Below are 26,735 nucleotides of genomic sequence, written 5' to 3'. Positions count from 1 at the left end.
AGAAGTACACACGTGCAAAGAAATATTCCTGTTACTTGAGTAAAATCAGGAAATTGATACTGGCTGCCAGAAATCCTTCAGCGATTTCAATGCCTTTGATAATTAAGACAAGGAAGCATTAGTAAAAGCATCTCACAGGCATCAATTAATGGTGTGGGCAGGGAGAAAGAAGGGATGCCAAAACAAACAAAAAATAATTATGCTTACCAAAGCGACTCCTAATATCTGAGGGAATGTGTAAGATGAGCAGCCCGCTGGAGTCAACCTGATTGTGGCACAGGGGGTCTGAAACCAGGCCTTCTCACTGGCCCATACTATATCACAGAGAGGAAGGATAGAAGCTCCTAATCCCAGTGCTGGTCCATTAATTGCTACTACAATAGGCTTCTTGAACTGAATAAAAGCTTTCACGAATTCCCTGAAAGGAAAGCCATACAAAATACTTGTTGGTCAAAAAATCTTAATTTTTTTTGAGAAAAAAGTTTAAAAATCATCTACCAATAATACAGTACAATACAAAACTTAAAATGCTCATGTGTTTGTATTTTATGGCATGTATTTGTTTTGAATTTGCTTTACAGAAAAATTTCTGTATGAATCCCCTTTTCAAAAAGTGCTCCCCCAGTTCAGTGTATTACCATTGTTTAAATGTAGCTAAATATTTGGATCATTACTATATTGACAACTAGAAAAGGCTAAAGAACATACAGTAAATTGTTTTTCCGGTCTATGATCAGACCCACTTAACCTTCTTTTAAGAACTCTTTTCTATGTACATCTAAATAGATACAGAAAACACAGCTTAGGTTTGATTCTTTCAATCTACAACATAACAGTATCCCATATTTATCTTGTTGGCTTTGGTTGTGCAATGGATCTTTTTGTAGAATTCTAACACCGACTGTGGCATCAGACAATAAATGTACACAATGTCATTCAATGAGATTATAAAAAAGGAAAATTAACAAACTAGTTTACTTATTAACACAGAGCTGACAAATGAGGAGTGTCTGAGAAATTCAACAACTTACAGTACACAGTTTACCAATGACAATCTACCATTCTTTGATTTTGATGTCTGCTTCCATGTTTGTAATTTATTCAGCAAGCAATGTAGGTTTAATTAACACTTAAATCACAATTAACTTTGAGATTCTTGTGTAATGCAGGAGCATTTTACATTAAAGCACTTGAGGTGAAGAGCAACCTCAACTGTGTGAAAAGTACACATTTATTGTCTGTTAAAAACTGTATACCTATACACAAACATAAGCACATGGTACAACATGTTATTCTCTTACCAGATGAATAGAACAGATTCTATTGCCTTTTGTTAGCTATTCCATTTTGTACTCTATTCAGTGAAGCATCACACAAAAATGATACACTTGCTTTAGCTTTACTTTCATGGCACATTACAGCAACTTTAGGTTAGATGATTTTTATAAGAATTTTCACTGCTCTTAATTTGTGTACATCAAAGAGTGAAAAACTCCATAAACCCTCAATCCACAATAAAGATATTTTTAAGCAATAATAACTAATTATAACTAGTTTATATTATATCCTGTAATTTAATTTCAATGGCATTTTCAACAAGCTGAGATTCCAATTACCTTATAGCCTCTGAAATCCTTGCACTCTCTTTCCTCCTGTCACTTGATAATCTGCCAATAAGGTAAGAGTAATCCAGACCACTGCAGAAAACACTGCCAACTGCACTGAGAAGGAGCAACTTGCTGTCATCTGCTGACGCATTACACAAAGCTCGCTGTACTTCTTTCATAATCTGTAAAAATAAAGGAGGAATCCAGGTCATTGAGGCAAAGTATACACTCTTACTAATTACTACATTTCAGTATATGTGAACCTACGTGAAAAAGGGCAGAAAGCTTGGGAAATCAACCTTGATTAGTTTATGAAATGGTGCCATTTGTCCAAAAAATTGTAGTATTTCCATTTTCAGGCTTTTCTATTTTGGGAAACAGTATGAACCTGGGACTTTCTTGGACATTGCAATTTGTGTGTAACAAACACAAATAAGATGGCAATTTAGACCACCTATTCTGCCTGTCAGGTCAGATCTTTGGATGTCACAATATAAATCACAGAACCCAACAATAGGTTGTAATCTGAGGTCATTATGATAACCAGAAGGGTCCTTTCCTAAATACATAGACTTGAACACTGTACCACTGTGTCATTTGAAATAAACTGTCTTATCTCAATTAAGAGAAAAAATAAAAATCAGCATAACTGTGACCTAGTGACCAAGGACCTGAAAAATAAAAAAAAAGTTTGCTGAGTTCAGTCCCCAGTACCAGTTCAAAGTGTGACGCAAAGCAAGACACTTAACTTGTGTACCAACAGCAGAAAACAAATATGTTTGCAAACATTTTGAAAAGCCACTGCTACATGCTAAATAAACAGTCTTCTGGTAGCTTGGAAATGATTACAGCTAATTTGAAATCTGTCCAGTGTTTTGGAAACGTAACTGTTTTTTTAATGTCTTACTATCACATATATTAAATAAAGAGTATAAGGTAAACAAATCCATACATTAATCAGATATTTTAAACTGTCATCCATCCATTCATTTACTAAACCTGCATATCTTAAACATGGTCAAAGAGGACTATGACATACATGACGCTTTAACTTAACCTGCCTGGTACTAAAGTACACAAATACACACATTATTACTGGGAAAATATATTACCACACTCAATTTAATGTAAATTCTTTAGCTTTAGAAAGAAACATTAGAATATGAAAAATCAAAACTTGATTTCATAAAAACAGGGTAACATACCAAACACATTATACATTTCCGATATCAAATTGAAATGCCATTTCAGTCTGTCACTCCGCCACTATATGAATAGTGTGACGAACCCGGGACGCCCCTGCTGTGTATGTTCCGGGGGAGCAGCCATGGACAGATCAATACCTCCCCCGGGGCGCTTGGTGGCAGCCTCCCTGGATGACGCTGATTCCCCAACCTCCCGCAGGGCTCCATGGGAGATGGGAGTCCTCCATAGCTTGGTTGGGGCCCGGGGTGGCCGCTAGGGGGGCTGTCTCCTTCCAACAGCCCAGCTGGACGAATCTACAGCCCCACCCGGAAGTGTAATTAGGAACAGGTGGTCAAGCACCTGGAACGCTTCCGGGTGGGTTATAAAAAAGGCCAGCCACCACCACTCTAGAGCCAGAGTCGGGAGGAAGAGGACTAAGCCTGAGGAGGAGTGGTGGTGCCAGAAGAAGGGTTGTTGTGATTACTGTGAGTGTTTTGGGACTGTGTTGGGTCTGTGGGACATGGGGAAGGCGTGCCCCACGGCCGAAGAGAAATAAAAGTCTGCTTGTTTAAGTACGTGCCTCTGTGTCAGTCTGTGCCGGGTCGGGCGCTATATAGTGCCTTTCACAATAGATTAGTACAATCAAACATTACAAAATTAATACAAGGTTTGTGGCTAATAAGTCACATTTCTGAAAAAAATATATTGAGGTAAAGTGCCACTTAAACAATTTAAACTGAAAAAATAAAAAAAAAACATGAAAATACTTTCCATAATAAAGGACATACATAAGAAACTCCAAGAGAAATTAAATAATGCCAATTTATTTAATAGTAATGCATTTATCAAGATAAATTAAGGAATGTAAGCAAAACTTTCCTAGGCCAGTGCTTTTAAACTCCAAAACTGCAGTAGTTTCAGGTTTTTGTATTAAATTTATTGCTACTGAAAAACAGGTCATTTAATTAGAGATGACCTACCTTTACCTACAAAAATGGGAAATTACTACTAGTGAAAGCGTTACTGCTCTTTAAAACTTTATTTTCTTGCAGTCATTTTTTTTTGTTTTCATCCTGAGAAAATAATCATTTTCTTTTACCTTATCCAAAAGAAAATAAACACCATATAAGATGGTTGCCACCAGTGGACCAGTGATCTTGGCCCCATTTGCATCTTTGTGTTCATCATAAAAAAACCCTGAATACAATATTACACAAGAGATACAAAAAATAAATAAAGGACTGAAGGAGGGTACTAAATCATTCTACAGTACTTGCAAAAATAATTTTAGTAGTGCAGACTGTAGGGGGTACTCATGAGCTATGTCTGAATCCAAAAAAAGACCTAAAGATGATAAAAGAATAAAGAGATAGAAGGTTTCATTATAGTAAAGGTTAAAAACAACATTCATAGAAAATTACAACTGAAGGATAAAAATAATAAACAACCTAATGCACTTCAGAATCTACCTGAACAAGCAAGAGTCCCTGACTGCTACATGGTGTGAATCTTTGGCAAATGTTCACCTCTTCACTACAAGCTCAATGGCCACATGGCTAGCAGTGGCTATTAAGCTCTACCTATGGATTACTTCTGGGTGAACCCATTAATTACTTCCTGTAAGTCCCTAAACTGGTTGTTCTCCTGTGTATGTTTGGGAAGTTCAAATATACAGCATAGGGGTCATAAAGGGACACCTTTGAGGGACACCCATGTCATTTCTTTAGTAAGTTTAGGGTGCTGAATTTTCCTGTCCCCATCTGGTAGTACCACCAGTATTCCATTGATAGTCTTGCTAATCAAGTTCTGTTCACTATGGACTTTTTAAAAGGAAACAAATAGAATTTTCTGATGTAGCAGAACGAGGAAAAAGGAACAGACTAACTAGACAGACAGACAGACAGAAAGACAGACAGATCCATCCATCCATCCCAAGGGGAAATTCACATACTCCAGCAGCAGCATACTGATAAAAAAACAATATTAAAGAGTGATAAAAATGCAGGTATAACAGACAGTAACTTTCTATAATGTTAACGTTTACTCCCCAGGGTGGAATTGAAGAGTCGTATAGTGTGGGGGAGGAACGATCTCCTTATTCTGTCAGTGGAGCAGGACAGTGACAGCAGTCTGTCGCTGAAGCTGCTCCTCTGTCTGGAGATGATACTGTTTAGTGGATGCAGTGGATTCTCCATGATTGACAGGAGCCTGCTCAGCGCCCGTTACTCCACCACAGATGTCAAACTGTGACAGAAGAGGGACGCCTCACCAGTCTGTCCAGGCGTCAAGCGTCCCTCTTCTTTATGCTGCCTCCCCAGCACACCACCGCGTAGAAGAGGGCCGCTTGCCACAACCGTCTGATAGAACATCTGCAGCATCTTATTGCAGATGTTGAAGGACACCAGCCTTCTAAGAAAGTACAGTCTTATAGTTAAATGACACATTCAATTAAAAAATGTTCATAATAAAAAAAACTAGGCTCAACAAAAACCTTCTGCAAATGCAGTACTTCAAATATTCAATTTGTGACTACTTTATTACACACATTTTCACAGCTGTCATACACAATACTATGGCACTATTATGTTTGTTTTTTCCCCATTTCCACTATTATGTTCAAACAAAACATAAAAAATTACTTGAGCCTCCCTGGTTCCTTTTGGCTTGTTAAAGTCATCTGGATGTTTAGCATAAAAGTGACATTTCAATAATTAAAAAAACCCTCACATTTACTGAATTTTTTTCTATAAACTTGTCAAAAGATTTTTAAATAATAAACCTCAGATTCAAAATAGCTTACTGGATGTATGTGTCTACATCAAGGTTACTTAAGTTCGGTTTTGGAAGGCTGCAGTGGGTGCAGGGTTTTGTTCCACCCAATTTCTGCATCAGAAATCTTTGCTGATAAAAGAATTAATTTAATTTTATGGGGTTTTAGTGTTTTCATTCTGCCACGTCAATTCATTCCTATACTGTATAGAAATAAGGAATAAGGTTGCCCCTTTAAAACTGAGACATAAGGCTGCTGTTAATACTACACATTGGATGGTTGATAATATTCATAGTTTTAGACGTAGCTGCCAGCAGGTTGAGAGATTATGGAAGGCCACCAATTTGGAGTTATATCACCTTCATCTTAAAGATATTCTTTCTGATTATAACAATATGCTGAGAGCAGCCAGATCTTTCCATTTTACTGGAAAGGTTTTGTTTGATACAATGTCCAGTATTGTTTCTCCTGCCCCATCTAATATATTGGTGTCTTCAAACTGTGATTGTGATGACTTTCTTAAATACTGTATGTTGTTTACAAAGTCAAAGATGGTAGACCTACTTCTCCTTTAATATTTGCTTCTCTAGGAGCTGGTCCTCCATGCTCCTTGTTTTTTTTTGTTTTTTTTAACTCCTTTAATCCAGTCTTTCTTGATGACTTAATCTCACCGATTATGAAAATTAAACTATCTTCTAGTACTTTAGATGTTTTATCAACATCTTTTTATTTTAAAAAGTTCTTGACTCTATTGGACCCAGTCTGGTATTGGTAATTAATTTCTCTTTGCAGTCTGGCTATGTCCCTAGCTATTTTAATCATGAAGTTGTTCATCCTTTGGTGAAAAACCTAATCTTGATCCTTCCATTCCTAAAAATTACAGGCCCATTTCTCTCAAAGATTTTAGAAAAGGTTGTTGAGCAACATCTGGTTGTTTTTCTTGGGAAACAAAAGCTTTTGAATCCCTTCCAGTCAGGTTTTCGAAAGCATCACTCCACAGGAAAAACTTGGCTTAACGTGTCTAGCAATTTATTAATAGCTGCAGATGTAGGAGAATGTTCAGTGTTAGTAGTGCTTGAGCTTAGTTCAGCCTTTGACATAGTTGATCATAAGACCCTCTTAGCAAGGATAAATTACTCTGTGGGTATCACTGGTTCAGCCTTGGATTAGTTTACCTCAGATTTATCTCATAGCAGTTTCTCCATCTCTGTAGGCGAGTACTCTTCTGTTTCCACTTCTTTAACATGTGGGGTGCCCCAAGAATCTGTCCGCGGACCCATCTTGTTTTTGCTGTATATACTTCCTCATGTAAAAATGATCATTTCTCTTAATGGTATCTCCTACCATTTTTATGCTGACAACATTTAGCTTTATTGCTCTTTCAAGCCGAAAGAACTATACAAGTTGTATTCTGTGGTCAACTGAAGGAGGTCAATAATTGGCTACTCACCAGTTATTTTACAGTTAAATGTTCAGAAAACTGAGGTTTTAATCTTTGCCCTCCAGATCTGCACCAAACATTTTCCATCATCTCCTCTGTGTTTTGATGCACATGTCTGGGGTTTCTGTCATTGTCGTTTTTTCCATTTAAGACATTTATCCAAGCTGAGATCGTCTGGATTATTGCAATTCCCTCTTTACCTGTCTAAGTAAAGCTGGTTTGTCTCTTCTTCAAACTCTCCCCAATATAGCTGCCAGACTTTAATACACAATTTTACACTCTCTACATTAGATCCCAGTGGAATTTAGGATCCAGTGCACAATTCTGGCACTGCGTTGTCGAGCTCCACAATATATTACGAACCTCCTCCAACAGTCCACCTCGAGCTATGCTCTTAGATCTGCTCATTTAGATTTCCTTTCGGTTCCTTGAACCAGATTAAAGATATGTGGGGATTATGCATTTCAAGTAATTGCTCCAAGGTTATGGAACAGTCTTCCACTGTCATTGAGATTAGCAGAATCTATGGAACTGTTTAAGTATCATCTTAAAACACATCTGTTCAGACAGGCATTTGGGTAGCCTTGTTTCATATTGTGCTTATTGATGTCTAATTTTATTCTATATTTTATGTTTTGATATTTTGTGTTCTTTATGTTTTGATATTTCTTTTTAATCTACAGTATGTTTTCTTGTTCAGCGCTTTGTGACTTCTGTCTGGAATAGGTGCTCTTTAAATAAATTTTTACTTTACTTTTACTTAGTGTAGATGTTTCCTTTGTGAGGATATCATCCAAGTTATTTATGGTCCAGAGAGATCAGTGATTCTCCATTCTTCACTTTTGCACTTACATAGCTTTATAAGTATTTTATTAAAGCAGATACATAATGAAATACACACACCAGTATAAAGATGACCAAGTTAGATAGTAAGTGGTCAGTTTCTTTGACAGTTGCATCTCATTATTAACTGGCAAGTGGTTAAGAAACCAACAAACAAATAAAAACATAGAATGCAGCTGTTTAAGAGTAAAGGAAGATATTGAGGGTTAGAAATCTTAACAAGCAAGTTTATTAAAATGAAGCACAAAAATATTGCTTGAGAAATAATTGTTTTAGTAATAACAACTGGCTTTTGAAATTGAGTTGGAACTAAAACCTGTTGCCACTGCGGCCCACCAGGGCTGAACCCAAGTACCCCAGCTCTAGATAAACCTACACCATGGCTCACAGTTAAAATGAAAAGATTCTTCCTTTCACAAACTGATTTGCAGAGCAAAATCTGACATTCAGACAATGAAAGTGACCTCTCTTGCACGCAAAATCCATTCAGGACTGTGGATCTTCTAGCATTCCACTAATGTGAATCAATAAACATACTGATTTTGTATTCCAAGAAAGCTAGCTTGTAAAGTGACAGCATTCATGCTTAGCAGAAATGGAGGTACTTATTAATGTTCCATCTTGCAGTAAAAGATACTTTTTGTCAGGAGTTTATTAACTTTAAAGCTGCACGGCAGCTTGACAAGTACACTGCTTAGCATCTGTGAAGATAAATTTAACACTATGTTTTGGCATTGTTTCTCAATTTACTGGTTATGTCTTTTTTCGGCCTGACAAGATGCAGGGAAGTTGATGTGTGATCTGCTCTTCTTTGCTTAAAATCACACATATTTTATCCTGGTATGATCCTGGTTATATACATTATATCATTTTTAGTTTGCTATTTTATTGTGTCTCTATGATTGAACCATATATACATATACAGTATATGAAACACATCTCTAATTTTGGAGGCATTTTTTTGGATATATTTTAAAGAAATGCCAGAACAACAACATAATTTAACCATAATTGGGTGGCACAGTGTACCTACAGTTCTGGGTTCAAATGTCAACTTAAGAACTGTCATTTGAACATTCCTCTAATGTTATGTTATTTTTGGGAGGCAACCAGAGTAGCAGATGAAAGTAAAGACTGCAACATAATTTAGTCTCTTTTTTAAAGCTCTGGGTACAGATATGTCCTGAAGGGTAATTCTAAAGCTAGATACTTCAGGAAACTTACAAAACTATATTTCTAGTTGGGGTAATTAGACAAATAGTACAAATAATAACAGGATACTCCACATGGAATGAGGACATTAGTTCCTCAGAAATCCACACTTGAGCTATGACTCTTTCTACTTTGTAACAAGGATATTGATTTTGAGCTTGTCAATAAACTTGTCAACTGTGAAGATGACATAAAAATTGCTGGGACAGCAAATAATGAGGAGACAGGAAAACTAATATAAATAAATAAAGGATAGCTGGTGCTGACCCACAAGAAGCAAACTTTGAAAATGATTTAGGGTTTACATTGCCTAGATAAGAGTGTCAATTTGCAGCATCTTTTAAAATCTGAATAAAATATTACGTTTTTGTAGCTGAAAGAACTAAATCAAAGAAATGTAAAATGTGTTACTCAAAATTTACCTGAAGCACTAGGTGCAATTCTCAAAACCATGCTGCAAAAATGCATAGTAACTCAAGAGGCTGTGCAAAGAAGAGCATCCAAGAGCAGCCTGGCACTAAAAGACATTTCCCACTCTTTAACATTTTTTCCTTTAGGAAATTAAAACTAACGTAGTTTTGTGAAGATAAGACCTAAAGAGAAAATAGAGACCTAATCTAAGTGTACCAAAGACAATAATTAAGTTGACCTAGCAGCTTTCAGTCAACTAGTGAACCTAAAATGAAATGATACTGGAGAAAATAAGAGGATTTGTTTCAAAATGGAAACTAGAAAGCACTTCTTCATAAAAAAGGCTTTGGGAATCTGGAACACGCTATTACATTTAAATCTAAGTAGAAATTTGGAAAACGAACCCATTGGCGAGCCAAAAAAAACATTAAATGATCGCTTCTCCTTAATCCAACTCTGTATGAATTCATGAAATTCATCAGGTCTAACATTAGCGAGTGGGTGTTTGTGGGAACGTACCATGTAATAAACTGGCATTGTATTCTCAGTTGTTATGGTCATTAGTTAGATGCTGCTTGGATAGGTTTGGTTTCCCATGCCTATTTTAAAATATGTCAGCTTAGAAATGGAAGGAACAAATACATTACTGAATTGTCCAATAAATAAAGAAACAAATGGTCTTAGACAATCATTACACTTTCCTTTTTTCCTTCCTACCTAGTATTACAGACATTCACCTTAATAATTATAAAGTTCTCTAAATTGACATTTTAAACAGATGTGAATTTACTCTAATTTGATAGTAAGGAAGTGATGCTAATACTTTTATATAAACTGGTACTGTAATAAACCAGGTGTTAAGATGATATTTATTGCTTTTGTCTGGTTTGTAATCTTGTCCTGGTACCTTTCCCTGTAGTTACTCGTTAAAAAAACAAAAAAAAACTAAACGGCAAAAGACCTTGTGGCTTTGCTGTGGTATTCAATGCCTTTGATCTTTAGTTCCCCTTAATGCTTTCCCTTTTGTGAGCTTTGGTGGTCTTTTGTCTTGATTGTTTTGGCTTTTAGACTTTTATTTTTGTTCTTTGACCTTCACAGGTGGAGTGAGGATTTGTTTTGTTATTCTTGGACATTTTTGATAATTTATTTATTTTTTTAAGCTTTTGGATTTATATTTTTGGAATTAGTTTGAAATTGTGTGTTCTTTTTGGAGCTTAAACCTTCTTTATTTAATTAATTTATTTAAATTAATAAGTTACATTTTTAGTTGTCCTGAGGTTCTCAGATTCTCACTGTATAAAACATGTTTTATTCATTTTATTTCAGGGATGCAGGGAATGCACCCAGCCTTGCTCAGCTTGCACATGCTAACACACAGAAATACATAACACAGAATTTAAATAAATCGATCATAAAGAACATTTAAATTAAAGGATAAATGCCAAACAATTAAACAAATAATGTGCATGCAGAAACCCACCCAAATAGCCCCAATGGCAATAATTAACTGAACACAAAATAAACAAAAAAAATACTGAAAAAACATTGGCACTAAATGATAAACACTCATAATACAGTCCAAAAACACAGTCCCGTTTCAAAGATGTGGATGGGAATGAGTGAAAAGAAATCTCCTGTGAAGAACCTCCTGAATATAATGTGAAGTTTTGTCCTACATAATGCAGTTTGTTAAGAGATGATTTTTAGAAGTTTGGAGAGTGCTCAAACAACACCACACAGATAAACAGGTACAGGATACAAACACATATCCAGGGTAAACTGTAATCCAGTGGGTATAGGTAGTTAATTTGCAATAGCCATTGATTGTGATCAAAGTAGATAACTCTGCTGTCTATATCATATACTGCGATAACCCTCTCACACTGCAGAAACCCATAAATGTGGAAGGACATTTTTGATACAGAGACCAAAGTGTCAGAAAACATAAATACTCTCTGCTCTCTTAATGTGTGTTTTCTATTTTTTCACAAAACACTCAAAATAGGAAAGGTATACATCATTTTCACTTATTTGCCTTGTGTACAGATGGATGTGTAATGGATTGTTACATATGTTTGGTTAAAAGATGGCCTGGGGTGTTAAAGTATGGGAAATAAATTAGAAAAACAATGGAAAAGGCCATTCTGAGCATTTCTAATATGAAAAGAAACCTATTGTTTAGCAGAACCACAAGAATATAAGACAAAAACATAAAAAATAGAAACAAAAGAAACATGATAGCCCTTGTATGCAAATGATGTTGCACTGCTAGGCCTCATATTCAAATTTTATTTCAGTCTGAGAACAGGTGCTGACACAAATGGATTATTTAAAAAGGAATGACAATTGCAAGTGAATACAAAAAAAGGTTGTTTTTTTTGTAAATGCTAGTATTTTTCTCTTTTGCTGCAAAATGAATTGTATATTATTTGTTCACTTAGACTTGTCCTCTAACCGTTGCATCAGAAAAGAAAATACATATAAAAGTGCTCTTTAAGTAATATACCCTGGTATGGTTCTTGTTTTGACAGTACAAACATTTCTTCTTGTGAATGGAATCAATAACTAAGTGTCTTAAAAAAGCAGTTTAGTGTCACTCAATAGAAAGAGGAACTATTACCAGTTTCCAGTAAAATATTATGCAATTTTGAAATGTACAGAAAACTATAAATACTTTATTGAAAAAGAAATACTACTGGTGTTCTAATTCAGAGACTTAACTTCACCTCTATATACAGAAAACTTTTGTTTAATTGAAAATCAGTGTTGTCTCAGCCAGGGTTTACCTTAGCTTACATTTATTTTCCTTTTTTGTGTCTTCTTTATGTATTGTGCAGTATTATTTCTCCGATGTTTTTTGTTACTATTATTCTGTTTATTTATTTGCTTCATATATGTATTATGTGTTCGCGTTAATTTCCTTGTGTTTTGTGGGTGGAACTCCAAGAGGTGGGGCCATCCTGATGTCACCACTTGAGGATCACCCTAAGCCTATACATTTGAAGATGAGAAGCAGTTCACTGAATGTTGTTATAAGAGTGCATTTCTTTTGTAAATATTTGATTTTTCTGGTTCTTGGATATTTTTCCTTCTTTTTTGTTTTTTGATTATGTTTCTGAATTGTTTGTTCTGGGTTGCTTTTTAGGCAAATCCTTTTTGCCTTGTTGCTCTTTTTGTTATTTTTAATAAATTCTTCATAAAGATCCTTTGTTGTACTTGTTTCTCAAGCCAAATATTTTCATGGTGTTGTTTTCCCTTGAGAGGCAATTCAATATATTTTGAGACATCTAAAAATTTAACAGCCTGTTCCCCATTATGGAGGCCTGGATAGGCCTGAAGCCAACCTCTGGATTTGGGAGGCTCAACCCTGTCTGTGGTGAGACCTATATTGAGGAAGGCCAGTAAGGTTCTGGCTCATTTTTGTGGACTCACTCATTTTGATAATCTGTGGTGCCACAACTACAACAGTAAGGAACAACTTTGGTTTTCATCTTGTTATGGTGATTTTGAAAAAACCTGTACATCCTCTATGTACTCTTTTGGTCCTTCACAATTCCAGAAACAAAAGGCTTAGATTGAAATAGGTAAAAAATAACATTTTAGAATAAGCATTTAAATTGAGGAAGTGAATTCTCTCCCCTCTTTTTCTATTCTTTCTTTCTATCTTTATTTATTTACATATTTTTACTATTATTAAAGTGCTACTCTGCTGACCTAGCTCGCTTTCTCATGGGTGGGGGTCGATTTGTTTCAAACCAGTTTTGTTAAACTTGACTTGCATGTATGGAATGTTTTTTTGATTGTAATAAAATAAAATAAAAAAAAATGAAATAGGATTGTCTGTAAAATGTAAATAAGTAATCTTAAACTACAAATGTTTTCAGGAATACAATTTCTGAAATTAGATGCATCACTCTGAGGTCATGGTTGAGGATTAATTACTTAAAACAAAATGTTTCTATTTATTACCAACCAAGCACACAGTAGACCTAATGCTAATTCAGTTATACACAATCAGTGAACACAAGGCACCTTCTAGAGCAAAAAACTTTATAGCCTCAAAACAGGTAGATTCAGAAGCAAACCAAAATTAAACTACAATGCATGCACAAACAAGAATGGAGTACTTATTGACAGACATTGCTTTGAAAGGACTTGACATCAAGAAAACAGAGCATTGCACTATGCATACAAAGACTTCAATTCATACTAGAGATGCTGTTGTAGCACAGCAGAGTCCAATGTACCCAGTTACTAAAGGAATGAGAGCTAGAAAGTAACAGTTTAGTAGTTGGTCTTCATCCTTGATTTAAAAGTTCCAAGTGATTAAGCTTCACAAATTGTACAAAGCAGGACGTCAAGAAGTAGTCAGAAAACTGAATGAATATTCATCACAAACTGCACATTAATGTTTTTGGACAGCATAACATCATCCACCATGGCATGTTAATAGCAAGGGTTTATGCAGACAAAGATTCTCAAAAGAAACATGAAAAAGTAATTATTCTGCAGTTACTGTAATGTGCGACAGTATTTGCATTGAAAATTTTTTACTAACAAAATCAAAACTAAACACGGTAGTGGACATCACAGAAATAACACAGACTGTACAGTTTATCTATTTGTTATGAAAAGACCAAAAAGTAATTATTCAGTAATTACTGCATTTCTCGCATTTCCTTTCATCCAACACTTACCCAGATCTTTGTAGACACAGAACACACATGAAATCCATGTATTCCAAATAACGATATAATGTATTATTTATCCTATACAAATCCAGGCACATCACACACAGATAAGGAGCCTTGGCTTGAGTTCGGGGAACTTTTTGTCCACAAGCTGAGCTCCTTCAAGGCAGGAGATGGGACAGTAGGCTGTTTGCTGCTTGTGCTGACTGACGCATTTACAAAACAAAACACGCTGATGGTAGAGGTGCGAAGGGATTTAAGGTGGGCAGGGATTACAAGTTTTTTTGTAGACTTCAGGAATTCTAGTGTTAAATAATTACCTAAGGTAATTATTCAGTTATGATAAGGTTTATTGTTCTGAAATTTTTTAATATGCTGTTTTTTGTTATATAATTTTTTCTATTAGTATTAACTTTAATCAGTATTTTCAGTTACTTTAATGAACAGTGGATAAAATGAAAATTAAGAATAGCTAATTTATAGAACTACTAGACATTTAGCCCGTTACAATAACGGGCGCTAGAACAGTAGTGCATAAACATTAGTAGGAACAGTCTATATTAAATGGCAAGGGACTTTGACCTCATTCTTTTTGTTGGTCGTATTTTTCTTTCTTTCTGCCTTTCTTTTGTTGATGTTTACTTGCTGAGCTGACCGTTCTTCATGGGCTGTCGCCGTGTATTGTGTGTCTTTAATTTTCTGTGACAGTAATACTGTCTTGTACGTCCGCTGGCTTGAACGTCCATAATATACCTTTAATTTTCTCTGACAGTAATACTGTCTTGTATGTGGCTGTAATATGCGTCACTGTATTGTGTACCTTTAATTTCCTCTCGCAGTAATACTGGTTTGTATTTCCGTAAAACGCCTGTAACTTTCTCTGACAGTAACATCGCGTATCACACCGTGCCCTGCGCATGCGCACTACATACCAGAAGCCCCGCACATGCGCACTTCACCAGAAGACACACACACACAGACTCCTGGACGCACAAAGGGATTTTATTAAAGAGGATAGCTTTAATCCTGTACATGTTGACTGTTTCTCCTTATAAATGTTGAGGTAGAAGGATATTGGTATTGCACTTCTTAATCTGCAGTAAAGCTACATCCAAGGTACTGTTAGCAATAGCACTCAGGCAGACCTCTTTTACCTTTTCTCAATGTAAACCCCTTTGCACATATGTATTTGTAGTCTGCATTTCCCTTTATGTTATTGGCTTTAATAGGCATGTCTTTTTCTTGTAAGTGACGTAAGAGGGTCAACTAACATGTCCTCCACTTTGTCATCTCCAAGTGGAAACTGGCAGTTCTTCTTCAGAGTCGGTGATAATTTGTGCACTGTACTGCTTGACGTTTTTTTCAAAAGAATGTAGCTATTTCACCTTTTTTTCAATAGTATATCCATCCTGTTTCCAATGTTTACACTAAAGGTGTCCATGTATTTCAGTATAGCTATGCCCCTTTCTGAAAAATTTTCAAGTACTCCTTTACATAATGTATACGACTTAAGAGAACACCAGCATCCCACACAAGCACATCATGATTAATAAATACATTCACAAACTAAGTTGTGCAAGTGCATTCTACATTTATTAAATATTACACACAACACACTGTTTTAGCTGTGACAGCAATTTGAATCTGGACTTTAGATAATAAATCTGAAGCACTTGAGAATGGATGTGGGTGAACTGAATGGGATTATGCATCTTTTGATGCAGATGCTGAAAAGATAAATGCTGATTCAATATGCAGCTACGCTTTTCACAAGAGATGTTCCGATTCTGAATACCTACTAGAACCACTGCAAGATTAACTCTGTAAGAAGCAACATTCTCGGTCTCTCTGATTCATGCTCTAGCAATACCTCATGATAAAACTAGTCCTTTTAACTATTTTCAAATGTTCATGTTCCTTCTATTGTACACTTTACTAAAAAAAACAAAAACCTCATTGTTTCTTAATGGACACTAAACAATCGGCCATTATTCAGTTGATTCTCCTTCTATTTCATGTTTTCATATTTTACTTCCCTGACAAACTGTTCATTACCATAAAACCAGTATAAGGTTTTTTGACATGCATCCCTGAACATACCCTTCGATTTAATAGCACTGTTTACTAGAGATCCCTCAGACCAAACTGTCCTTTACAGAATGGTGGTAGACATTCAAATCGTCATTAAACTCCGAAAAACTAAAGCTAAAAAAATGAATATTTCCTTAAAAGCATTACTCTCATCCATCTATATACAACTTATCCTCTCTTAAGGACCAGCCTGTTTACCTGATGTCCTTTGTAAAGCTCAATTCTTTTCATCCCTTAATTTGAAGACAAAACATTACAACAGAACATGCCTCTATAAAACAAAAACATAACTCTTTTTATAGTATTTACAAAAACAGTAATCCACATAAAAATGAGGTGCCTCAGCTATTTACTAATATTGCCAGTGCTACTAAAGGGTATTAAAATCAAACTATCACTGAAAAGAAATCTTATATCACAAATACACTGTAGAAACCTATCACAAAACTTAATTTTATAGTAGTTTTTAGTTGTCTGTCATCATCGTAAAGTGGCCACCACTGCTGCTTCATATGAACAATTTTTATTTGACTAAAAGTGTGAAATACTGTACATAAAGTGGTAGAAAAGATATGAAAAAAAACGACAATAATCCTTAATATAGGTTTCCTAGTTACCAACAAGAAGAGTCACTAAGGCCCGGGTTTATACTTCATGCGAGACAACAACAACAAAATTTATTTATATAGCACATTTTCATACAAAAAGTAGCTCAAAGTGCTTTACATAATGAAAAAAAGAAAAATAAAAGACAAAATAAGAAATTAAAATAAGGCAACATTAGTTAACATAGAAAAGGAGTAAGGTCCGATGGCCAGGGTGGACAGAAAAAACAAAAAAAAAACTCCAGAAAGCTGGAGAAAAAAATAAAATCTGTAGGGGTTCCAGGCTACGAGACCGCCCAGTCCCCTCTGGGCATTCTACCTAACATAAATGAAATAGTCCTCTTTGTAGATAGGGTTTATGTTTACGACACGTGCTTCAGCAGACGCTACTGCTACACAAGCGTTATACTGTCTATACCTACGTGCGTACTTCACATAAATCTGGAAGATTCAACCAGGTGGCAGTGCGAGATATCATCATGGTGAGAAAACGTTCGGCTTCGCTGTGTCATGAATTGCCTGAAACATTCATTAAAGTCTGAGGACACCTTGCCACAGTATCTCTGAAAAGGATGTTTAATGATTACATCCACCAATCCATGGATCCGCCCATTCCAGCAAGCATTGGGCGTGAGACAGAAACAATCCCTGGACGGGGCATCAGCTCATCACAAGGTGAACACAAGCACACATACACTAGCATCATTTTAGCACCACCAAATCCCGAAACCTTCCTGTCTTTGGAGGGAAACCGGAGCACACTGTGGAAACCCACCAGGAAAACATGCAAACTTCATGCAGGGAACAGCAGGGATGTGACTCTCTGCGAGGCAGCAGCGCTACCACTCTGCCTCTGTGCCGCCCCCACATGTGTAATTATTAACAGCATTCACTATTTAAATGACTGTGACGACATACATACTTTAATGCATTTCATCATGAAAGTGATATCAAGTATAAATCTAAGGATCCTAAATGTGCAGAGAGCTGGAAAATTAAAAATGTAATGTGTTCTGTATGGCGATTGCTGCTGTCAGATCAGGAGGAAGCTCCAGAAGCACGTAGCGATTAACAACTAGAACAGTTTTAAGAAGATGTTTACGACGGTCAACTTTAATGATAAAATAAACTACGAGGTTAAAGTGGACATTTCGAGATTAAAGGTGATATTTCCAATTTAATCACAAAATAGACCTTTTCACTGTGTCATTATTTTTTTCTCTGTGGCTCAAATACACTGCTGTACATTTTGATGCTTCTGTGAAGGTGCAAAAAAAAAAAAAAAAAAAAAAAGATGTCACAGAAGATTGTATGCGAGACTTTTAAAATGTATCGCATCATTACATTGGGGAATATGCGATGCTTGAATATAAAAGCACCACAAATGCATTTATATGTTGGCATTTGACTTGATCGAACCATTCATCAAACATCAAAGCACGCACAGCGGCTTTCTGTCACATGTAGATAGTAAACAGAGATTCTGATGTCACGTTCCAACTTGATCATACTGTGCCACCCGACTTTTTGCTGGTACTGCAACCCACGCACGCATCACGTTAATTTCTGAGGACGTGCTTAGAGGACGCATCAAATAAAAGCTGGGAATGCGTGGCAGCCACAATGCATGCGCGTACACATTCTGAATATGAAGTATAATCCAGCCCTTACTCTTTTCCCAAACCTGAAAGGTATAAGAAACAATAACCAGAAATAAATGGTAATGTTAAATAAAAAATACACAACATTACATAAACTTCTGTACTAGTTACCCAGCCAATGGTGCTATTTTTTTAGAAATACTTTTCATGCAGATTTTAAGCATAGTCTTCGGTTGTTTCTATGTTGCTCAAAATGCAAAATTCTCCTGTCATACCCTTATACAACAGTGGCTGGCTTATGTTTCCTGTTCCGTAAAGTGAACATTTCCTACACTGTTCATTTTTAAACATGGTACACACCGGCAAAGAGCAGGGCTGTCTTAAACTATCTCTGTCTCTCAGTCAGCAATTATCATATGAATATACAGCAAAATAAACAATAGAATTTTTTTCATATTAGAACAATCAAGACACCAACTTTGTGATGAAGGCAATTGTGCCCATCATCAATATGACAAATGGTTTTTAGAATGCTGATTTTTATGTATACCTTTATATAATCTGTGTATGTTAGGGTTAAAATATATCAGAAGGGGTGCTCTGATTGATCGGACGATTTTCACTAAAAAAGAGAATCAGTGATTGGTAACTTGACCAATCGCAAAAGCCAATTGTTTCAGCCTCTGCTTTTCTTAGCTTTACGGTAATTTAATTACAGTGCTCGTTCACGGAATTTATTACACTATATGAGCAAGCATTGTGTTATTTTTTTTTTTGCAGCAAACGTCCTACAGCTTAAACAAAGAGCAGCAAGTCAAGGCTTATTTTAGCAGTACAGACTCTTATGTACAGTATATCAGAGACCAAGAGGCGATCAGAATATTAGCCTTAACGTTAAATAAAGTGGAGTAATAAACTGAGACACATGAATCAGAGGCATTGTCCTTTGCAGTTAGACAAAGCTACTTTAATGAATTCAGACCTTTTTATTTTGTCCTTTAAATTAAAAAGGACACTAGTTTCAGTTTGGACAGGGAACCTGAGTGCAAGTGCAGTTGATAAAAGAAAAGGTAAAGAATTGAAGTTGCTGCTTAGTAAACAATACACTTGTTAGCTCAACAGCAAAATGCATCTTTTTTTATAAACCTGTTAAGCATGTTAATCTGGCATCTTATTGAAAAACAACTTACGTACGTTTAATACATTTGCTGCTTTTTTAAAGATTTCTACTATGCTTATTATTTTCTGCTGTGTGTCATACAGCATAACTTTTGGTAAGGAACAAGTACTATATAATTAAAATGGTAATCCATACTGTATTTATAATTACACCTCAAGAATTCCGAATGTCTAGCTGATACACTGAAGGAAAAAAATAAATATAGTAAATGTGTATTTTAACAGCAATAAACCTGTACTGCAATTAATTATTTAAAATGATTAAAACCTGTAAGTAAATATACATGAACTTTTAAGCAGTGTTTAAATGCCAATAGCAATTAATTAATTGTGTGAGAAATATATATCATTTTTTTTTGTCGTAAGAGAAATGGTGAAAACTACTTTTTTAATTAAGGCTTGCTTCAGATAGGTACATCTCTGCATATAAAAAAACCAACATCTGTCTGTCTGTCTGTCTGCTTTTCACAAGAAAATTACTTAACGGATTTTTTTTCTATAATTTTCTTTCTGGTTGATTTTACGACTTCTCTCTTTGCTCTATGTATCATGGTTCGCTTGCGGTACCAATTTATTTGCACGAATCTGAAAGACACACAGTGGGCCAAGGGGAGTTGGGCAGAGCCCTCCTCACTCACACGCCAGCCTCAGGCCATTCCTTACCTCCGCTTAGCTAGTGAACGAGAGTACTACTTAACGGATTTAGATAATAATAATTTGCTTGAACATTCTGGTTGATTTTGTGACTTTTCTCATCATGCTAAGAATCATAGTTCACTTGCAGGAGTGATATATTTGCGCTAATCCGAGACAGAGTCTGTGGGCCGAGGGGAGTGGGATGCGTGACGTCAGGAGTAGGGAGCTGGGTAGGGCCCTCCTCACTATCCTGTTTCACTACTACAAGGGCAGAGCCATGGGGGACGGCTAGTTATAGATAAAATAAAATAATATGACAGCTTGTAATTAATGAGAAGCTTATTTTTAATGCAATATGTATTAAAGATACATATTTTTGTACATATTTTATTAAAGTATGCATTTTAAGGAAATTGTATTTATTTTAGTATTTTTATGGTCACTGAACAATAAGCCTATACAAATTCATTTTGATAATTAGAAATGAACAGTTAACACCTGTGGTCTATAGTTTAATTATAAAAATACTTAGTTTAAAACATTTTTAAAGGGATAAAGGAAAAAAAAAGAAATTAGTATCTAAATCGGCTGAACAAGTAACATGAAATTAGTGATTGGTATCAGCCTTAAAAATTCTGATCGGATCACCCCTAAGCAGAAATAATTACTGTTTATTTTTGTCTTTGTATTAATCACAACACGGTATGGTGCTTAGTTTGAATGCTTATCTTTCAGTATTTGACTAAAGGGCAAAGGTGAGTACAATATTAGGAAAGCAAAGTGTAAACTATGAATGGAATATCTTCTGGAGTGCACAGCAAAATAAGTCTTGAGCTTATGTAATTTTATAAAAAATTAGATGTAAAATTATTAATTTTTTGAGATTAGTTCTACCAATTTTAACTTTTCTGGTAGGTTTAGGAGAAAGGAAATAATTGTACCTGATCTTTGTTATTGTCTTTTCATCTTCTATTTACTTCCAAAGGTTTATGTCCTTTTTTGTTTGAAGTTTATTTTTGTCTTTTTGAATTTTGTTAAATTAAATATTCTAGGGATAAGCATATAAACTGGGGTATATAAGTCTTTCTATATGGAAGACTTACAAGTCTTTTTATTTGTGTGTGTTTTTTTTTTTTTTTGTTGGATTCCTGTAATGTTGCAACCTGCTCCAATCAGAATTCATCGTGAACAATAAAACGCAAGGTGTCCCATGCATGTCAGTACTGGTTTGGTGATTATCTGTTCTTTCTAATGTGATGGACTGGTGCCCTATCCAGGGTTTGTTCCTGCCTTGCATCCTATGCTTGCTGGGATAGGCTCTAGGCACCCCAATCAAACCCCCAAACCCCTACCCTGGATTAAGTGGGTTAGAAAATGAGATGACATATATACATGGTTTGTTCTACAAAACACATGCAGGTTATGATTATTACAATAGCTTTATTAACCTTATTAACTCAAAGGAACGTCACAATGGCATATTGCAATTAGGTACAATCTCATAAGAGATTGTATTGTATAGTAAAATGCAGTGGTTGTAAACACATTATCTATTTACTTTTCATTCCAAAATATCAGCAGTACTTTTTCAAATAATGATCATCTGTTCATTTCAATTTATATTTTTTTAGCTAGAGCAAAGGAAGATGATAGCTTAAGGGTTTACTGACTATTACAAGTAAATTATGAATGAATTCAGGCTGTTCTGTGTGTAAATGTAGATCAAATCCCTGTTAGACAGGTGTACTTAATAAACTGACCACTGAGTTCTCAATAGCATAATTAACACTGCCAAGAATAAATTGCATAAAGAGAGTGTTTTGAGCCAATTCCATTAACTTCTCAAGTACATAAACTCTTCAAGCAACAAAATTGCCCAGGTGTGAAGAACAATTCCTTTTTTTTTTTTTTTTTTTAAAACTGGAAGATTATTACTGCACTAGAACAAAAATAGCACAGCCACAATCACAAGCACTTAAATCAGCGACACAGGCTGAACAGAGAATAAAAGTAAGCCCTAATAGCTTTGTTGCATTATGTCTCCTTGAATGTAATACTCTTAAGAAACATAAGGCAATCCAATTCTCAAAGCAATACATGCTGTATACATAGACTGGAAGATTTCACAAAAAAACTCTGTTGTAGATATGGGGGTGGGACACAGTGATCAAAATGATTTTTTTCCCCCAAGAGTGCAGAAACAATAGAGTATGATGGGTATGCTAAAGTTTAAATAACAAATTAGCATGGTTTTTGGTAGTATTTAACATAACACTCAAAATTAAATTAGCAGCTGTGAACATGCTGTTTAAAACAGTTAATTGTTCATACCCTGTGGTGTTTATACCAGTAAAACAAATATTTGATTAAAAAATTGCAACAAAAGACAGAAAAGGTTCTATTCTAGATTACATAATATCACATTAAACAAACTTTTCATTCACACACCGGGAGTACACTTCCAAAAGGTGTAATACATTTCCCAGGAAGTACGCTGTTGAAAAAAATACAATATATTAACTTTCTGTGCTTAGACAGAAAGCAGATAATGAGCATGTGCATGTGTCTAGTATACTTACTTATGAAGTGCTATCTGTAGTTCCAAATAAATGACAAAGGTAAGCTAATTTTTGAGACACCTGAGCCTGACCAAAAATGTAGATTACTATGGAAGATTGTTCATGCCAAAATTAAAGGCAATCTAACATGTTAACTACATTGCAATGGTACATTTCATTTTGGCACAGCTTTATTGTGTTATAATTAAAATCATATCAACCAAATGATCAACAGCTGTTCAATTCTGAGTGTATCGCTTTTCAATTCAAGACCATGCAACAATCATGCCAAAGCTGATTGTAATCAAATGTCCAATCGGCGTCAAAACGTGGGGAAGAAGTCTCAACAGTTGGGGCAAGAGGCATTTCAATCACAAGTGTGTTCAGCCTGCACTGAAGATTGTGAACAGGATGTTGATAAGGCAAGGAATTCACTATTTCATTTAACAGGCAGAACCTGGCAATGCAAATGATTATTTAATTCTCTTCCATGTCACCTGGTTGCTGGAAAGGACCAGTTTAATAAAAGCAACAACAGGAGAATTTTCAATTGCTATAGTAACATCCTTAGAATGCTCACATCCCAAATAAGTGCAGCATATGATTATGTAGATCATAAATCTGGACATCTGTACACCAATATTCCCCTAAATATGGTTTGTACATACCTGCAGATGGGGATGATAGTACCAGATATTGCTAAACTTTTTGATATATTGGTGAGGAATATTACAAAAAGAATGGAGCAATATGATATAAGGCAAGTATAACACATTGTTTAGACAACATAAGAGTAAACTTTTTCAAGCAAGACCGAAAACATACTTCTCAACCTTTTTGGTAAATCACTCCACATTAATGAAAGTTATGCATGCCACCAGAACACAGAAATGTTAAGAAGTTGAAAGACTCTTACTCCAACTGTTGCTACCCCATGCCCCACCTTTTGACACTGATGAATTATTTCAAAACCTAATGTAATCAAATGACCAATGTGTGGTCTTTAATTGAAATACAATTCAGTCACACTACACGCTAAGTGAAATACATTATGTTTGCTTTTCTTTTAGTTATGACACGCAATCTAAGCACATGATTTAAAATGAAATATGCTTTTGTACTGCATTTTAAACTGACATGAAAACTTTTTCCATAGTGAAAAGCAATCAAAAATTTGTGTGATAAAATTACACAAAAATTAAATGCACCACATGCATATACAGTACATTGCACTGCAAAGCAGTTAGCACAGTGAATTGCATTTGATTTTGGCACAAGTAATCTTCCATAGACTACTCCAACAGCTGAGTAGAATGCATTATGTGTGGTTGGTGCCAACTGTAATAAACACTTTAATATTAAAATCCAATAAAAAAATAAGTAAGACAATACTAAATGTCAATTATAACTTTATATTTTTTTAACTTCTCTAGTAAAATCCCATTTTCTTTTAACACATTTTTATCACCGTTCTAAAAATGTGACGAACCTACTTACAGTATGTTGCACTGAATAATTTGTGCAATGCTATTGTCTGTGAACATGATGACAGTGTTGCTATGGCCTGTAAGCATGGCCTTTTTTGTGGTATTTGATGCACTGTTTTGTTGCTAAGGTAAGAGTTACAATGCATTTCTCTTACAATCAAGGTTATAATAGTGATGTTTGAAATCCCTGAGGTTCGGAAAAGTGAATATAATAATTATATATAAACTGTGGCAATGTTTGATTCATTAGTGAAGTGAAATTGTGTAACTAAGGAAAAAAACATAGGCTAACTGTATGAAAATATAGTCCATCTCTAAAGAAAAGAGAAGCAAGGCTAACTTGTGAAGGGTAAACCCATCTACCCTGAAATAAAGAAGATGACAACTTTACAACTGCTCATTTGCCTTGCTTTTTCTTCACTACACTCAGGAAAATTAAGTTGGAGAAAAGAAATAGAAATTAAGGGATTTTTTTTTCTCAAAACTGTTTTTTTTTTAATTGGAAGTGATTAGCTTTAAACAGAATTCTAGCTAATCGTTGCTCTTCATTTTAGTTATACAACTTGTACTCCTTATTGTGCCATGGGGTGGGAAAGAAAAAATGTACTGCTTATTAACTGAAAATGATTCTTTAAAGGAACTGAAATCTGAGGGAGCCCCCTGCTGGATGCAGAACAGAATTCTGTATCACATGTGTTTAAACAGCTATACACTACTGCATATGCAGATAAATTTATCCAAATTGTTGATTCTCTTATTAGCATATAATTTTTTCCCCCATTTGTTGCTTCTGGTAGAGGTAATTGAAGGGCAACCAATGTAGATTAGACTAATGATATACAGTATGTATTCCCAACTCTAAAGTGCTTTACCCCTCACCTGACAATAATAGCACCTATATAAGCATCTGCATTTCAACAATGACATTTTTTTTAACGGCAATATGCATATTACATTTGGTACAACCCTTGCATATCAAAACATTTTTCACAAAATAACTTTGTGACTATTACTATTATATTTGCTCAGCTTCGTGTTGCATCATACTATATCATTATTCTGTAGATTTAGTACTGTTCTGTTGCCTTGATTTTTTTCTTGCCTAGAAATAAAAAAAAATAAAAAAAATAAACAGATTTTGCTAATAAGTTTCCAGTCTCATTGCAGGAATTCACAATCCAGAATGGTATAGCTATTTAAGAAATATATTTAAGCATTGCATTTTTTACAATCAATAAAATCAAATTTAGATCAAGTTTCCTCAGCAGGTCTGACAATCAGAGCAGCCTTTTAACACTTTCTGACAGTGTCACAACTAACGAAAAGTGGACATATGATTCTGCCAGATAACCGGCTGAATTAAAAACATGCATCATCTTATTATAAAAGAAAATCTTGAGACGAGGTGAGACTATTTCCAAAATATTTTTTCAAGTATCACAAGACAGGCCTATTGCCAAGAGGTTTGTTCAAGTCCCTCCCCCCTCTCAACCATTTACGGTTAACGGCCCTCGCACCTCTCATTTGTGTGAATGCTTTTGTCAGACACAGTTCCTGCTCAGCTCTTATAAATTTTTAAGTTTTCCTCACATTAAGCTCCCAATAAAAGAAGATTTATTATGTCCAAATCTTACTGAAGAATTTCACCCTAAAGGGTTATCAGCAGAAGAAATGAGTACACGGGCAATCCTAGCACAGAGAAACGATGAAGTCAACGAATTACAGCGAAAATTGTCAATCGGTTACATGGCAAATTGGTTAAATACGTATCAATAGACTATGCTGAAACAGTTGGTGGTGATGTTGCGGAAGATGAAAACATCAACTTACAATATCCCATAGAATATCTACAACTGTTAACACCGTTCGGTCTTCCACCAGCTAAATTACTGTTGAAAGAAGGATGTATCGTAATGTTATTACGTACATTATGTCTGAGTGATGGGCTATGCAATAGGACAAGATTTGTTGTATTCAAAATTGGTCGAACAATTCTGACATGTAAAATTTTAACAGGCGACAAAAAAGGTAATGTAGTACATCTTCTGCGGATACTATTAGACACCAAAGGAGATCTTGATATGCCATTTGAATTAAAACGTTTACAGTTTCCTGTTAGAATAACTTTTGCTATGACAATCAACAAATCACAGGGACAAACATTTGAAAAAGTCGGTTTACTTATTAGAGAGAAAGAAACAATATTCACTCAAAGGCAGTTATACTTTGTGTTGTCATGATGTAAGTCCAAACACAGAATCAAAATTCAATGCGATACTGACAAAAATTTAATTAAAAAAATAGTTTTTACTTAAGTTTTATAGTAAAAGTGTAAGTTTAAAAAGTAAATAGTGTTAATCTGAAAGCCAAACAGAACGATAACATATAACGCAACCAATATCTCTAACACAACATGAA

The 26,735-nt window shown here is 35.1% G+C and overlaps 1 protein-coding gene across 2 annotated transcripts in view; it reads right to left on the bottom strand.

The window, feature by feature from the left end:
- LOC114657874 (chromodomain Y-like protein 2) overlaps positions 1-26,735 on the bottom strand; it is a 361,796-nt gene that overhangs the window by 40,524 nt on the left and 294,537 nt on the right. For both annotated transcript variants that reach the window (XM_028809820.2, XM_051932120.1), the window contains exons 4-5: positions 1,617-1,789; positions 208-418 (exon numbers count right to left, since the gene is read on the bottom strand). In XM_028809820.2, coding sequence (XP_028665653.1) covers positions 208-418; positions 1,617-1,789 — 384 coding nt within the window. The remainder of the gene's footprint in view (positions 1-207; positions 419-1,616; positions 1,790-26,735) is intronic.

Source organism: Erpetoichthys calabaricus, chromosome 9 (assembly GCF_900747795.2).
Source record: "Erpetoichthys calabaricus chromosome 9, fErpCal1.3, whole genome shotgun sequence".
Classification (NCBI taxonomy): domain Eukaryota; kingdom Metazoa; phylum Chordata; class Cladistia; order Polypteriformes; family Polypteridae; genus Erpetoichthys; species Erpetoichthys calabaricus.
Note: the sequence above shows the minus strand (reverse complement) of the source record. Positions and strands in the feature narration are given on the sequence as shown.